General features: G+C 35.8%; 1 protein-coding gene across 1 annotated transcript; it reads left to right on the plus strand.

Annotated features, from left to right (window-relative positions):
• Positions 1–14252: 14252 nt before the first annotated feature.
• On the plus strand, positions 14253–16702 carry LOC109006999 (putative pentatricopeptide repeat-containing protein At2g02150; the record flags this gene model as incomplete). Its single annotated transcript, XM_035684345.1, has 1 exon — positions 14253–16702. A coding segment is annotated over one exon (2337 nt), but the record flags the coding sequence as incomplete, so codon positions are not given.
• Positions 16703–17006: the final 304 nt, after the last annotated feature.

Consider the following 17006-nt stretch of genomic DNA (forward strand, 5'->3'; position numbering starts at 1 on the left):
ATGTACACACACAAGGGTTAGGGTTGAAATAGCCAAACCTAATGATTTTTGTGTATATATTTTCAGCTTGCTTGTTTATCGATTGTGGATTTTTGTAAGTAAACTTCTAACTTGTACTTGATATTTTATGTATATGCAATGTGAACTTACTTGTTGTTTGGTTGCACGGTTATGCTTGATGATGTTCTTCTATGTGCTATAATCGGATCCATCATGTGGATGTTCAACTTATGATTGAAGTAGTTATTATGTTAGCTTATATCACGAATAAGGAAGGAAAGGCCATGTTAGGGTTTCAAATTTGCATGATTTTCTCTATGCTTATGAAGGTTATTGTATTATTGAGTCTCTTATAAGATGCTAACCAAGAAAGTGATTTTTTTCATGAATATACTATTCATATGATCGGCCATACATGGTCATGTTCATTGTTGTTATTTTATGTCATGAAAATGAAGTGGAAGGCCATGATTAGGGTTTCAGTTTTTGCATGATTTCTAGAATGTTTATTACCTAATTTTTTAAGGATTAAACTCAAAGAAATGCTTATTTTTCCAAAGCATGCTCACTTGTATGTTTCGGTTATGCATGGGAAATTGTGGATAAAGTTTTGTTAAACACATTAGAAGATTCTAAGTTCATGAAAATGAATGTAACATGTTTTTAAGACTAGGAGGTTTCATCCATGGCCATAGATGAAGGGGTTAGCTTGTTTTGATTAAAAGTTTTGAAGGCATGAAATTAATTCTCTTGCATGTTAGTGTTTGATGTGATTCGGCCATTGCATGATGTGTGTGAAGTTATGTATGTTCACCTCTTGTTTGTAATCGAATGTCTTAGAACTTATGAATAAGAACATGGTCGCATGTTCTAATATTTTCAAGCCGTAACACGAGATGTTCATGGATGTGTATGATTAATTGCTATATGGTCATGATAAGTTTTTTGTATTTGCATGTATCCCATGAAATCACAAAGTTTCATAGTCCATGTGACATGCATTGAGTTTTTGTGAAACTTTTCAAAAAGAAAAAAAGTCTTTTAAAGTTTTACAACGACCCCAAAGCCTAGGACAGGGGATTGTTCTAGTGGCACTCCTCTGTCCACTCAGGAGTGTCTAAAATGGAGTGTTAGCCTCTGGGTCGACGAAGTATAGTCTACGGGCCTCAAATGATTCCCAAAAGAGAAGGATACCGGAGTGGGGTAACTAGTGGGTGCCTTACGGTGAAGGCAAAAAGCGAACTGCCTTAATAAGAATGATTATAAGTAAGACGTAGTCACCTTGGTCAAAGAGGATCAATGGTTGATGCGGTAACTAGCGGGAAACACACGGTGCATAGGGAGTCATGAGCTATACATTTATAAGTTAAAAGCCAAAGAAAGGCCTTAAGCTCTAAGTCATGCTATGTTATGTTATATGAACAAGAACCCGAGCTCACAAGTATGTTATATGAACAAGAACTCGAGCTTACAAGTATGTTAAATGAACAAGTATGAAATGATGAAAAAGATGTTTTATGAAAGAAAATGGTTATGAAAGTCATGATGCACACGGTATTTTCAAGAGCCAAATGCAAAAGTAAAGTTTTATGTCCATGCATTCATTTTGAGTTTGCTTACGTATGCTTTCGATATATGTTACATGTTATTTGTTTAGTTACTAAGATTTCTCGAAATCTCACTATTATAATTTCCATTACCATTCCCTTACCCATAATGGTAGAAGTTTTGATAGGATCCTAAAAGGATATTCATGGGGAAACCCAAGAGACCAGTTCCCCAGATCCCTAAGGAGACTCCGAAGAGAAGTGAGGTCTCTTAGGAGCCGTCTATTTTGGAGAGGTTGGAAGTTGCCGACCAATTCATCACTGAGGTGTTGTATCTTTTTGAGCAACTGAGAATGATTATGAATCAGGACAAGACAAAGCAGGATCGACCTCACTAAACAACTTATGTTATGGGACCTTTTTTATGGATGACTTATTTTGATGACACTTGATATGACAGTCCCATGTTTTGGGAGTTTCATTCGGAACAATTAAGTCTTTGATGACTATTTTGGAAATTTCTATTTTGGGATTTATATGCTTTGGTACCATGATATTTGTCTTGTTTAAATTGACTTAAGTAGAATTTTCCGTTGCGATATACTGCATATTGTTAGATCCATATGTGCATTGCATCTTAACTGTCATATACAAGGGGTATGTAGCCTCGTGTTATATGTCCCAACACTTCAGTCACCGTTCAATCCCAAGCGGGGGTTGGGGCTATCACACTGAACATGATGCTCGAGGGAAAGCCCATTTCAAGGCCTAAATTAAGGTTTAGCACAATAGAAGTTTTATGCCCAATGAGAATGCACTACTTGGAGTTTAAGCCAAGGATTCCCCTCATTGTTTCAAATAGTAAATACAACCACCTAGCAAATCATTTTCCTTTTCTTGCAAAATCTCCCACACGCCCCTAAGGTTATTTTTTTAATCATGGCCAGCCCTCCATCATGACCTCACGCTCATATTCCCAAAACCCTTCATCGTGCCATTGAATAGTAACTTTGACACCATGCATGCCAATTCCTTCTAGCTTTTCATTCTATCATTTTTTCTAAATTTTTCATCTTCTTCACTTGCATTGGATCAATCTTCCACAACTATAGAACAATAGTTAGATTGCAGCTCATGTATGAAGTGGGAAGGCATGTCAATGCCAAGAAACAAACCAATCGGATGCACTAGGTGCAAACTGGTGCACTCCAAGAACAAGCCGACAAAACCTTCATCTTTCAACCACCTCATCAATTGATTTTCTTCACTTGATTAACCCACTCTCATGATACCTAGTTCTGGAAGATTCAGGGCTAAGATGAAGCCTAGAACAGCCCCCATGGTCACATTAAAAACCAAACTATCTCACCTTGCAAAATAGAACTTGTTTTCAGCTGAACTGCACCATTGCTTTCAAAACTTTTCTGCAATAAATCCAACCATCTTCACATGCCTATAGTACCACACCTAGCTTTGGATATGTATCATCAAATCACCTTAAGAAACCACCCCAAAAATGATCAAAACCATTGACACAATGTTGGGAAACCATGTGCAAACACTAGGATAAACCCTTCCCCATTCAACCACCCACTTCCTTTTGCTGCACATCAAACACCAAGTGTCCAACATTCATGCCCCAAATACACCTCTAGGAAATTCACTCAAAAAGTATGGAAATAGAGACCAGAAACTTTCCACAAGGATTAGGACTAGAGTTGATCATATCTAGACAATTTTAAATACTAAAACCGTCGACCTGCACTTGGTTTCCCTTGAGGAAACAATTAATTTTGTCCTAACTTCTGAAACCACTCAACCCTTGTACCTATCACCATCCTTTGGTCCTTGTCCATGAGTCAATAGTGTGATGTGTTCAATTGTACAGATATGGAAATTCATGCATGCACTCCACTGAAACTTACACCAACCACCTACACTACACTTCAGCCAAACTAAGCGCCTCTTCACCTTTTGCTTACTCACTCAAACTCTATAAATAGCACTCCTATTCCCTCACTTCCTCCACTGGAAATCTCAAACATTTCTTTAGCTTTCTTGAGAGCAAAACATCCATAGTGTTGAGGAGAGTGAAACTGAGTGGTGAGATTAAAGTCCTTGAAGGGTGATAGGGTTGTCTTAAAGCCATGAATTAGTGAGTAAATCTACCATATCTCTTTTTTGGAAGTTAGAATCACATATGAGGCTTTGTTTTATGGTATGAGAATGAGATTTGGATTGAGTTACATGAGTTTAATCTCTGGAAAGCATGTTTTGGTTCAAATTTGGTGTTCTTCATGCATAAATTATTTTGATGTGAAGCTTTAGTCATGAAATGTCTTGAGAAGATTTAGTAAGATTAGCTAATGTCTTGTTTAATTAATCAAAGGTTTTTATTGAAGGAAAACAATATGTCATGGTAGGTTCATAAATCTATATCTTGGGTTGATCATCTAGCATGTTTCAACTTTGACTTGTTTGGAGGTTATCTTGTGATATCATGAGTTAGAATGCATGATTCTTTGAAGGTATAAGGATTCATATGTTAAAGAGAAGTTAGATACATAATGCTAAGTACTAGGTTATGGTGAATTCATGATGGCTTATTTTGTTCATCACATGGATGTTGATATGATTCCATATTGCTTAAATCTAAATTATTAACATGTTAATAAGTTCATATCCAATTATTGGTCATAAAGAGTTCTTAAGGATTATAGGCTTACAATCACACATAATGTAAATCAAGCCACATGCATGCCACAAATTGGATGAAATTCTCATGGTGGATGTTTGATTCATGAAATTCTAAGATCATATATAGAATAAGAATATGAAATAAATGAAATTTGTGCAAATTGGTGGAATTTGGGGTCAAAATACAAATAGTAAAAGTTTAAGGCCCAAATAGCAATTTCGGATAAACTAGAGGGAAATTTTGCAAATACTATTTTTGTTTGTTAGATTCTGGATAGTTCATACTTCATAACTCTGGCACGTATTGTATTTTAGAAGCAATGATTTTAGAACTTAGGAAGTTTGTAAGTTAGCTTCTAACTTACTCTTGGATAATTTATTAATGATTATTGTATAAACGTCACATTCATGTTATACATGTCATTTTAATCATGAAATATCATATGATACATCATTGAGCATTTGACTACTTGTATACATGGCATGTGTCATGTTATTTTTTCACGAAGCATGAAAGAATGTTGCTTTTAGTATGGAGCATGAAAATATGTTTTTATCATAAAGTACACTACATGTTATGAAATGAACACATGTAATGAAATATTTTTTCAAAAAGCATAACATGAAGATGTTTTAGCATTACCCAATGCTAGGATGAGGGAATATCCTAGTGGAACTCCTCCATCCATTCTGGAGTGAATAAAAATTGAATGGTAACCCCAAGGTTGACAACAAGCCATCTACGATCTTCGAATAGATTCATTGTAAAGAATACCGGAGTGAAATTGTATATAACACCTACTGCTGGTGGGTGCATATGTTATGATGATGGTGATATGTTTAAGAGGTCAATGCATTAAAAAATATATTTGCACAACTCTACTAACGTAGTCTCAACATGAGTTGTGTTATGGTCACCGACAGGTACTCACAATGCAAATGGAGAACTATGATGATACCTTATATTATGTGATAATGACTCTAATAACTAAAAGTATGCTTTAAAAAAGGGATGTCTCTATAAGAAAATGTGCATCAAAGTTTTCTTAAAGATGTTGAGGAATCTGGATGAAAGTCAAATACAGTTTTCTACATGTCAATCATACATCTTATGTTTATCATCTATCATGAATATCTTATTTTTATGAAAGTTAGTTGTTTAACTTACTGACATTTCAATGGATCTCACTGTGGTAGTCCCAACTACCATTCTTCTTGAAATGGTAGAAGTTGTAGTAGGACCAAACTTCGACGATCAAGATGGTGATGAACTCCAATCCCTGGATACGTATGTTTAAGGATGAGCCCGACCTTGATCACAAGTTGGAGTTGATTATAATGATTTTAAAGATGGTCTTGATTACCATGCTACACCTTAGATAAATTATTTAAGCCATTCTGATGTTGTTTGTATTAAGCAGATTCTATCTCCCAGTTGTGTTTGAACTTATGCCTTACGGATTGGACCTCTTTAAGTAATGCACTAATTATGTTTAATTTGAATGTTCTTATGTTTAATTTGAGTGTTGGGATGTTTAGTTCATTCTAGCGCAAATATTTTTAGAAATCACCCTTTTATGCAGCGATTATTGCATACAACTAATTGCATACTATGATGCATTGTATATTAATTGTCATGATCGGGGGTATACAATCATGTGTTGCATTTCCTGACTCTCCAAGTCTCCGTTCTATCCCAAGTGGAGTTTGGAGATGTCATATTTTTTCATGATGGAACTCAACCTTTTTAATGTGGAGATTGGGTAAACCTAATGATGATGATTAGGTTGTAGTTGAGATCTTTATAGAATTATTTAGGTTTTTCTATGAGGTCACAACCACCATTTTTGGTTCTTTGCATGTTATATCTAATGGATTTTTGTCAACAAGTATATTAGATGAAATAACAACTGAATCTAATGTACGGAAGAGACTAAACTAAGTTGTGGGAAATGGTAATGAGAATGAGGACTAAATATGACAAGTATTGGAGATATTTCATTAGGATAAACATTTTCCTATATGTGGCTATTGTCCTTAACACAAGTACAAAATTGATTGCATAGCATATGGCTTGGGATTGGTGAACGTGAAGGCATGGACGAATCATATTGTGGTAAGGATTAGGAAAACCAATAAAAGATTGTTTAATGAGTTTGCCGCATTCAGGGATGGTAATATTCCGACACCTACAGCTACCGCATTTCCTCCTCCCGAAGTTGGAATGGGGAAAAAGTGTACGTTGGGGTGGGATAAGAGGTTGGAGTAGGTTTCCAAGCTTCATCAGCCTTAAGACGGCCATTCGGATTTGGATAGATACTTAGTAGTGGAGATGCACCTGTTAAGCTAGGGTCTGATATCTTATATGCATGGAAGGTTAATTTTGTCAGTATCTCATCCTTGGAGACATAGCCTATAGTATTTTGGTCACCCCTATTACTACTGGGGGTACATATTGGATCCATTCCGGAGTTCATTATCTCCTACTACTATGGAGGCATTTATTCGAACTCGAAATTAGATCAAATGGAAGCCAATTTATATTCCGGATATGGTAGACTTTGTGGAGGCAGATAAGGAGGTGAGTGGTGATCAACATGGATTCAGTAATCCCTTTTAATTCATTGATCTACTTTTGCTTATAAGATATTGTGTTATTATTTATATTCATTTGACCGGTCTTAATTTTAAATTTAATTGTTGTAGAAACAACTCCAATAAATGGGGCTATGTTTACATCGGCCGCAATATGACTTCCTAGTTCGGTCCACTATTGCCATTGATTTGTATAATTTCTTAATTATTTGTAGTATATATATAATGTGTAATTCTAATTATTATTTTTTTATGTTTTTTTTTTCAACTTTTATAGTCTCACTGTCACATGCCCAATTCTAATCTCAATGATCTCATTTTGGTTTGTACTTTTAATTTTTAACTTTTTACTTCTCTAAATAATGTTCGTATTTATGATTTTTTTTCTCTTATTTTGTTTTTCAGTTTTATAGTCTCACTTGCCCAACCCTAATTCCAAATTTCCAATGATCTAATCTTGAATTCTTGACATAAAAGCCTACAACTAGAACCTTATGATCTAATCTTGGTTTGTACTTGTAGTTTTAAGTTTCTAACTTGTTACATATGCATATATTGATTGTAATTATAATTTTTTTTCCTATTAATGTTTTAGGTTTTATAACGTCACAGTGTCACTTGCCCACCACCCCTAAATGCTAATCTCAAGACTTAAAGTCAAAGTCAAATGATCTCATAAGTCATAAGTTATCCTACTACAATTTGTTATTTCATTGAAACGTTATTATTCATTTAAATTACTTAAAAATTTGTAATATTTTTTGATAATTTGTAATAATTTTATATTAATTTGTATTATTGTAATAGTTTAAAATTATTAGTTAGAAATTAGAAGTTACTTAATTGGTAGAACTTTTGACTTTATGTTTAACGCTTTAACAAGTTTTGTTTTATTTTATGTAATATGTATACATTGTTTTTTAATTTAGGTAATTTAGAATGGTATCTGGGCCATTTTACAGGTTATGGGCCCATTTGAGCCAAACAAGGGAGGCTTGCGGTGGACGGAGCTGAGGTCTAAATTCGCCCTTGGCACCCGGTCGGGGACCCTCCCATAGGGCGCGAGGCTAGATTCCGATGGGTAAACCCCACCCTCCTACCCATGTTGGGGTTGGAGTGCAAGATGGGGGCACTCCTACCCCAAGAGTGTGAGTAACATCCCTATAATTATCACTAGTGATTTGTATATTTTTTAAAATGTTTGAAAAAAGAAGTAGAATGTTAATTACACTAGGGGACATGCCCAACGATAAGAGCTGGACGGCACAATAGCATCACCTTATATCTTTTGTTTTGAAATTTAGAAAAATTGTATTAATTTTTGTATTTTGTTTTAATGTTTGTAGCACTTGTATTGATTTTGTGTTTTGTTTTAAAGTTTTTAAGAGTTAAGAGTGAAAAAAGAAACCGATGAGCCAGATTGAATCAATGGGTTCCAAAACCGGTTCAGTCCGATAACGATTTCATTTTTCTAAAAATCGGTCTGGTTTTTATTTTCTTTTTTCTAACATTGGACTGAACAAGACCGGACCGGTTCATAGATATATATATATATTTTAATATTATATAAAATATTTTTTATGTATAACATACATAATATTACCACTAATATATAAATAAGTTAGACACTAACATATTATCACTAGTATATTATCACTAATATACATAATCAATACTATATCATTATATAATACTATTATATATGTGTGTATATATATATGTACACTAATACTATTACTTATAGTACTATTAGTAATCCACTATATATAAATAACTATAGTATTAGTAGTTATACTAGTACTATATCACTATATAATCCACTAATACTATACTAAAATTAGAAAAACCAGACCTGAACCGGTAAAATCGAAACTACCGGTTTATGAATTTATTTGATTTAGTATCAGTTCTTCAAATCTCTGGACTGAACCGGATTGGTTATACCCCTAGTAAAAGTTGTATTATTTTTGTATTTTAATAATTTTATGTAATAATTAAATGAATGATTTAAAAATAAAAAGTGTTTTGTGATTAAGTGATATTTGGAAATGAAATTATAAGAAGTTCTATTTGATTTTCTTTTATTTTTTTTCATACCAGTAATCATGCTATAAATAATATTCTTTTCATTTTTTTCTTTCTCATTTTCCTTTGTATGTGGTGGCAAGGGAGAGATCTCTCGTAATTAAGATTTTCATTTAAGATTAAATTATACTATATATAATTAGGAATAAATTATATTATATATAATTTAAGATTTTTATTCATTTTTCTCTTTTCTATTATTCTATTTGATTTTTCTTTTGCGTTTATATTTTTCATATTATTAATCATGCTCATTTTATTTTTAAATCTAACCTTGCAAGTGGTTGTGTTTAGGTGATCTCAAATGATCTGAGTTGATTTGTGAATAATAATATTTTATAGATTCTATTGAGATGTGTTTAAATGTATGAAGTAGGTTGATAAATGTTTAAATATATAAAATAGATTGAGATATGCTTAACCTTTTGTAAAAAGTTGAAAAAATAGTAAATCTTATCAATGACTTGAGATATATAGAAATAAGTTTAGCATCCAAACATACGCCACTAGTGTCTCAACCCACCACAATTGAAACAGACTAACAGTAGGAGCAAGCAAGCACATTTTGAATGCTTATGCTTACGTTAATCCCGTTGTGCACCTAGTGATAATATGCCACAAAATTCCGTTTTATTTGTTTTCACAACACATCTCATCTCATTTCATCTAATCATTATAAATTTTTTAAATTTCTACACAAAATAAAATAAACAATTCAATATTTTTAAATTTTAAAAAAAAAATATTATAATAATATTTTAGTCAATTTTTAACATTTATCTTAACTCATCACATCTTATCTCATTTCATCTATAAAAACAAATCAGTGTTCGTTCCCTCTCTCTCTCTTAAATATACTACGTTTATTTCTCTCTCTACTATGTATTTATACTCTAATAATAAATGTATTTTTTTAAGCTAGTAATAAATGTATTTAAAGTATTCAAAAAATGGTGTGCCAAAGTGATTCTTTTATGCATATATGGAACCACTTGGTTAAAAATTTGGCCCATCTTTCTTGACGGAAAGTTACCTTTGAAAAGCAATTCATTTAGATAAACTCAATTATTTTGAAGTGAGAAAAAATCAAATATTTTAAACGCTCTCGTGATCAATTCAACAACTCATCAAATTAATTTTAGATTAATTTAAATCGACTCAAATTTATTTAAGATAAATTATATTTATAATCATAGAGTATATAAATACCATACAATCTTTTTAGAAAAAAAAAAAAAAAAAAGACATCTACATGAAAAAAAAATTAATTTTTTAATAGTAAATCATACTTTTTTTTAAAACGATTGTGCGATATTTATGTACTTTATAACTATATGTAACATTACTCTTTATTTAAAACCTTATTTATTTTTGAATTGAAATTAAGAAAACATATATTTCCTTCCCCATTCTTATATTCATTCAGAATGGGAGAAAATATGATTCAATTCAAAAAATTAAACTGCCTAACTCCAAATCCGATTCTATTTTGTTTGGCTTTACAATCACCGCTTCGATACATTTATTTTAGTAATTAAGAAAATATTTTTTTATAATATTATAAATTTTTTATTTTTTTAAATATTTAAAAAAAGATCAAATGAAAAAATGACAAAAAAAAAAAAAAAAGGCCGAATGGCGATTTCGAAAAATTCTTCGGTAGAGCCTCTCCCTTCAAAAAAAAAAAAAAAAAAACACGCCATCTCTCTCCGAACAACAATGCGACTTTACCTGCGCGGTTTCTTCCACGTTGGTCGTAGAGCCTCTCACCGTGTAAGCCCTCTCTCTCCGAACACCCTGAACCCCATTATCCCATTTTTCAATACTATCAATGTTTCGTCATCGCATGGTTCTTTCCTTGATTGCCCTTAATTGAAGCATCAGACTCCACGGATTTGCAAGAAGGCTGTGTCCGCACTACATCAACACAGAAAGCTGATTTCTAGTGATCAAAGGAACATGTAATAAATTTTTGAGAAAAAATTTTCGAGAAGAGAAAGAGAGTTCAGCCATGCCAGTGTTTTGAATGGGGAGCACAGATCCATCCCCAATGCTCACTTGATCCGAACCAATGTAAGGAGTAGAGTTGATGTTCAAATTGGCAAAATCAGAGGTAAAATGATTCGTAGCAGCGGTATCCGGAAACCAATTAGAGACAGAAGGAGGAACAGATGGGAAGGCAGTATAGTTGGCGTGAAGAGAGGGAGGGGGAGGAGTTTGATAAGAGTGATCAAAACGATAGTAACAAGACAGAGCAGAGTGACCAGATTTTTGACAAACTTGGCACGTTGGTCGTTGAGAGAAGTTGGAAGAGAGGTTGTTGAAATGAGGAGTGAAAGAACCACGACCTCTGCCACGGCCTCGCCTTCCACGGCCACGACCTCTGTTAGAGGATGAGGAGGGAAGAGAGGGCTGAGTGACAGTCGAGTTGGCAGAAAGAGAGGTAGCAGAGAGAAGGGAATGAGTTTGATGTGCTAGCCGTGACTCATGGTTGAGCAGATAACTGAAAACTTGAGCAGACGAGAGTGTTTCGGGACGGGTTGTGATTGAGGTGACAATAGATTCATATTCGGACCCTAGACCAGCTAAGAGGTAGATAATGAACTCAGAAGAGGAGAGGGGTCGACCAGCAGCACTGAGTGAGGACGAGAGAGCAGTAGCTTTGTGAAAGTACTCTGAAATGGTTTCAGAGCCTTTCTTCAAGGTAGCCAACTGGTATTGCGTTTGCATAATGTGAGCCGAAGATTGCGCCGAAAATAGGGAAGAAAGGGTATTCCATACTTCACGCGAGGTTGTGCATTCGAGTACTTGAGCTAGAACATTATCGGTCAGTGAGGAGTTAATAGCCGAGAGAACAAGTTGATCTTGAAGAGCCCAGTCAGTGTAAGCTGAGTTGGGTTTGCCGTCCACAGTGGGTGGAGGAGGGGAAATAGTGCCATCAATATAACCAAAGAGACGATGACCTTTAAGGAAGGGCAAAATCTGGGCTTTCCAGAGAAGAAAATTGTCAATATTGAGCTTAACGGTGACTAAATTTGTGGCAAGGTTGGTGATAGTGGTGGGAGAAGGAGAGGAATTGGATTTATTTGGAGCCATAATAGACCAGGAATGATAGACGTTTGTCTTGGACTATGCTCGTGATACCATAATGAAGTAAAGAAGGTTGCACGGAAAGTGCATGACAGAATGTCAAAGAGAAGAATCAGAATTTCAAGATTGCATTTCGTATTTGTCTTTCCCTCTATACAATAGAGCTCCAGCAGTGAGCTATTTATAGCCAACAGTACATACACGATTTATAAGAAATGAATACAAGATTAAATCTCCACTGTACAGCTCATCAATTTTCTGTTGTGCATAACAGATTCTAGAGCTTTCCGTGAGTGGGAATTGGTTATTTCTGTACAGAGGCAGCTTTCTGTGTTGATGTAGTGCGGACACAGCCTTCTTGCAAATCCGTGGAGTCTGATGCTTCAATTTTTATGGCGTGACGCAATGGCCATCGAATTTCATGCGCTCCTTCAAACCCGAACCTGGGATTTGGTACCGCCCTCTCCTCACTTCAATGTTCTTGGTTCTAAGTGGGTTCTCAAGACCAAAAGTAAAGCTGATGGCACCCTAGAGCGACGCAAAGCTCGTCTTGTTGCTAAAGGGTTTCATCAGCAACCGGGTTTGGATTACTCAGAGACCTTTAGCCCTGTGATTAAACCCGTAACCATACGTCTCCTTCTTTCCATTGCTATTACCCGTAACTGGCCTCTTCATCAGCTTGATATACAGAACGCCTTCTTGCATGGCGACTTGGAGGAGGATGTATATATGCATCAACCTGTTGGGTTCGTAAATCCTGAATTTCCACATCACATCTATAAGTTACGCAAATCCATTTATGGATTGAAACAAGCCCCTCGGGCTTGGTTCTCCAAATTGAGCTCCAAGTTACTTTCCTTAGGTTTTCATGCCTCAGTTTCGGATTCTTCATTATTTATTCTCTCACATGGCTCTAATTCAATTTATATTCTGGTTTATGTTGATGATATTATTGTGACTGCCTCTAACACTTCTTTGATTCATGATTTTATTCATTCACTCCGTAGTGACTTCCCTGTCAAAGACCTTGGCATATTGCATTTTTTTTTGGGGGTTGAAATCACTCGTATGTCATCTGGTTTATTCATGTCCCAAAGTCGTTATATTTCTGATCTTTTACATAAGACCAACATGGACAAGTCTAAGCCAGTGTCTACTCCCATGTGTACCAATGTCAAACTCTCGGCTCTTGATGGGCCTTCGTTTGAAGATCCTCAACTTTATAGGAGTGTTGTAGGAAGTCTGCAGTACCTCTCTTTTACCCGACCTGAATTGTCCTTTGCAGTCAACAAAGTGTGTCAATTTATGCACTGCCCTCGTGTCCCTCATTGGCAAGCTGTCAAGCGTATCTTACGCTACCTTCGCCTTACATCTCACTTTGGCCTTCACTTTTCATCATCTTCTTCCTTTGAACTCACTGCCTTCTCGGATGCTGACTGGGCGGGGTGTCCAGATGACCGCAAGTCAACTGGTGGTTTTTGCGTATATTTTGGCTCACACTTAATTTCTTGGGGCTCCAAAAAGCAGCCCACTATAGCTCGTTCTTCAACCGAGACTGAATACAAAGCTGTGGCTAACACTACCTGTGAAATTCTTTGGATTCAGTCCCTGTTAAAAGAATTAGCCATTCCCTTAATTGATCCACCAACCCTGTGGTGTGACAATTTAGGTGCCACTTATTTGTCAGTAAATCCTGTTTTACATTCAAGAACTAAACATGTTGAACTTGATTTTCATTTTGTAAGAGAGAGAGTTGCTGCTAAGACACTTAGAGTTGCATTTGTTTCAAGCAAGGATCAAGTGGCTGACATCCTCACTAAGCCACTATCTTCAAGTCGATTCAACCTGCTCCGCTCATCCTTGACTATCTTCCCCGTGCCGCTAGAATCGAGGGGGACAATTGAAGCATCAGACTCCACGGATTTGCAAGAAGGCTGTGTCCGCACTACATCAACACAGAAAGCTGCCTCTGTACAGAAATAACCAATTCCCACTCACGGAAAGCTCTAGAATCTGTTATGCACAACAGAAAATTGATGAGCTGTACAGTGGAGATTTAATCTTGTATTCATTTCTTATAAATCGTGTATGTACTGTTGGCTATAAATAGCTCACTGCTGGAGCTCTATTGTATAGAGGAAAAGACAAATACGAAATGCAATCTTGAAATTCTGATTCTTCTCTTTGACATTCTGTCATGCACTTTCCGTGCAACCTTCTTTACTTCATTACCCTTTGATTTGGTTGACCAGCTTTCTTTTCATTATCAGATACCCTTTTGTCAGCAAATCAAGCCCCAATCGTATTTTTGATGATATTAGTAAAGAATCAATTTGTAATATTATTCAAATTATTCAACAAGAGCAGTGGGATGACAATAGGATTATCTGTTTGTTTGACTCGGCGCTGGCGCCCATATGGAAAGGGGATCCAAGGTTAACTTTGCGGTTCTTCAAATGGGCGGGAACCCGAATCGGGTTTTGCCACACCACGGAGTCATATTGTATCTTGGTCCATATTTTGTTTTATGCGAGAATGTACTTCGACGCCAATAGGATTATTAGAGAGTTAGTTTTGTTGAGGTGGGTTTTGCCAGGTTGCCATGTGTTTGACGTATTGTGGTCGACAAGGGGTGTTTGTGTTCCAGGGTTTGGTGTGTTTGATGCTTTATTTAGTGTTGTAACTGAGCTAGGAATGCTGGAGGAAGCGAGCGAGTGTTTTTTGAGGATGGAGAAGTACAGGGTTTTGCCAAAAGCTCGGTCTTGTAATGAACTTTTGCATAGACTTTCAAAGTCAGGGAAGAGGGAATTGTCGAGGAAGTTTTTTAAAGATATGGTTGGGGCTGGAATTAGTCCTTCGGTTTTCACATATAATATAATGATAGACAATATGTGCAAAGGAGGAGATTTGGAAGCTTCTAGAAGCTTGTTCGAAAAAATGAAACAAATTGGCCTTATGCCCGATGTTTTCACATATAATATAATGATAGGCAATATGTGCAAAGGAGGAGATTTGGAAGCTGCTAGAAGCTTGTTCGAAAAAATAAAACAAACTGGCCTTATGCCCGATGTTGTCACATATAATTCTCTTATTAATGGATATGAAAAGGCAGGCAAGAGGGAATTGTCGAGGAAGATTTTTAAAGATATGGTTGGGGCTGGAATTAGTCTTTCGATTTTCACATATAATATAATGATAGACAATATGTGCAAAAGAGGAGATTTGGAAGCTGCTAGAAGCTTGTTTGAAAAAATGAAACAAACTGGCCTTGTGCCCGATGTTTTCACGTATAATATAATGATAGACAATATGTGCAGAGGAGGAGATTTGGAAGCTGCTAGAAGCTTGTTCGAAAAAATGAAAAAAACTAGCCTTATGCCCGATGTTTTCACGTATAATATAATGATAGACAATATGTGCAGAGGAGGAGATTTGGAAGCTGCTAGAAGCTTGTTCGAAAAAATGAAACAAACTGGCCTTATGCCTGATGTTATCACATATAATTCTCTTATTGATGGATATGAAAAGACAGGCAAGAGGAAATTGTCGAGGAAGTTTTTTGAAGATATGGTTGGGGCTGGAATTAGTCCTTCGGTTTTCCCATATAATTTAATGATATCCAGTATGTGCAAAGGAGGAGATTTGGGAACTGCTAGAAGATTGTTCGAAAAAATGAAACAAGCTGGCCTTATGCCCGATGTTGTCACATATAATTCTCTTATTGATGCAAGTTGTAAATTAGGCAATCTAAATGATGCTTTGGAGCTGGCTAATGAGATGATGCAGGCTGGAGTTCACTTGAACATTGTCACCTACACAGCTCTAGTGGATGGTCTTTGTAAAGGTGGGAGGATAAAGGCAGCAGAAGAAGTCTTCCAGGCAATGCTGAAAGCTGGAGTAATTCCTGACCATTTTATATACACAACCCTTATGGATGCTTATTTCAAGGCTGGAAAAACTGCAGAGGCTCTCAATCTGCTGCGGGAGTTACAGGACTTGAATATCGAGGTCAGCGTTGTTACTTATTGTGCACTAATTGATGGTTTGTGCAAAATGGGATTGGTTGAAGAGGCAATCAAGCATTTTAATAGCATGGACGACATTGGTATGCAACCTAATGTTGCAGTTTATACAGCGTTAATTGATGGTCTTTGTAAAAATAATAGTATTGAAGCAGCCAAGAAGCTGTTTGATGAAATGCTGGACAAGGGTGTGATTCCTGATAGAAGTTCTTACACTGCTTTAATTGATGGGAACTTAAAGCATGGGAATCTTCAGGAAGCTTTGAATTTGCGAGACATAATGATTGATTTGGGTATGGAGTTTGATCTGCCGGCATATACTTCTTTGATTTGGGGTTTTTCTCGGTGTGGCGAGGTGCAACGAGCAAAAGAGCTGTTTGATGAGATGATTCAGAGGGGTCTCCTTCCTGATGAGATTCTGTGTATATGTCTATTGAGGAAGTTTTATGAGCTGGGAAAAGTGGATGAAGCCATTGAATTGCAAAATGAGATGGTCAAAAAGCGTCTAATTACTTGCAGTGATGATCTCGCAGTTCCTACTTTACAAACTTGAGAGAAATATATTTCCAGCCTTAGTTCGACGGAGCTGTGTTCAGTGTTTGGATCAGAAACACAACACAGTTTACCTTTCCTAAATGGGAATATGAGAACCCAAGGTATACATAATTCCTCACTTGTTTCTTACTGGATGGGATGATGTTGCAAAGTGATATTTGATGGTTCGTGATTAGATAAATAGGCTGGTGCTGATACTTACTGATATTCTGTTTCTCTTTTTTTTTTTTTTTTTTTTATATATAAGAACTTATTGGTATTCTGTTCAAAGTCCTTTGTTGTCTCATCATGCAAATTTTGCCACCAGATGGGTCGATCTTCAGCAGAGAAATCAGTTGATGTTATTCTAGTTCAATTACGTTAAATTCTCACTCAAGGTGTTCAAAGTCCTCTGCCAGCTGCCCACCATGAACGG

This window comes from Juglans regia, chromosome 13 (assembly GCF_001411555.2).
Source record: "Juglans regia cultivar Chandler chromosome 13, Walnut 2.0, whole genome shotgun sequence".
Lineage (NCBI taxonomy): Eukaryota > Viridiplantae > Streptophyta > Magnoliopsida > Fagales > Juglandaceae > Juglans > Juglans regia.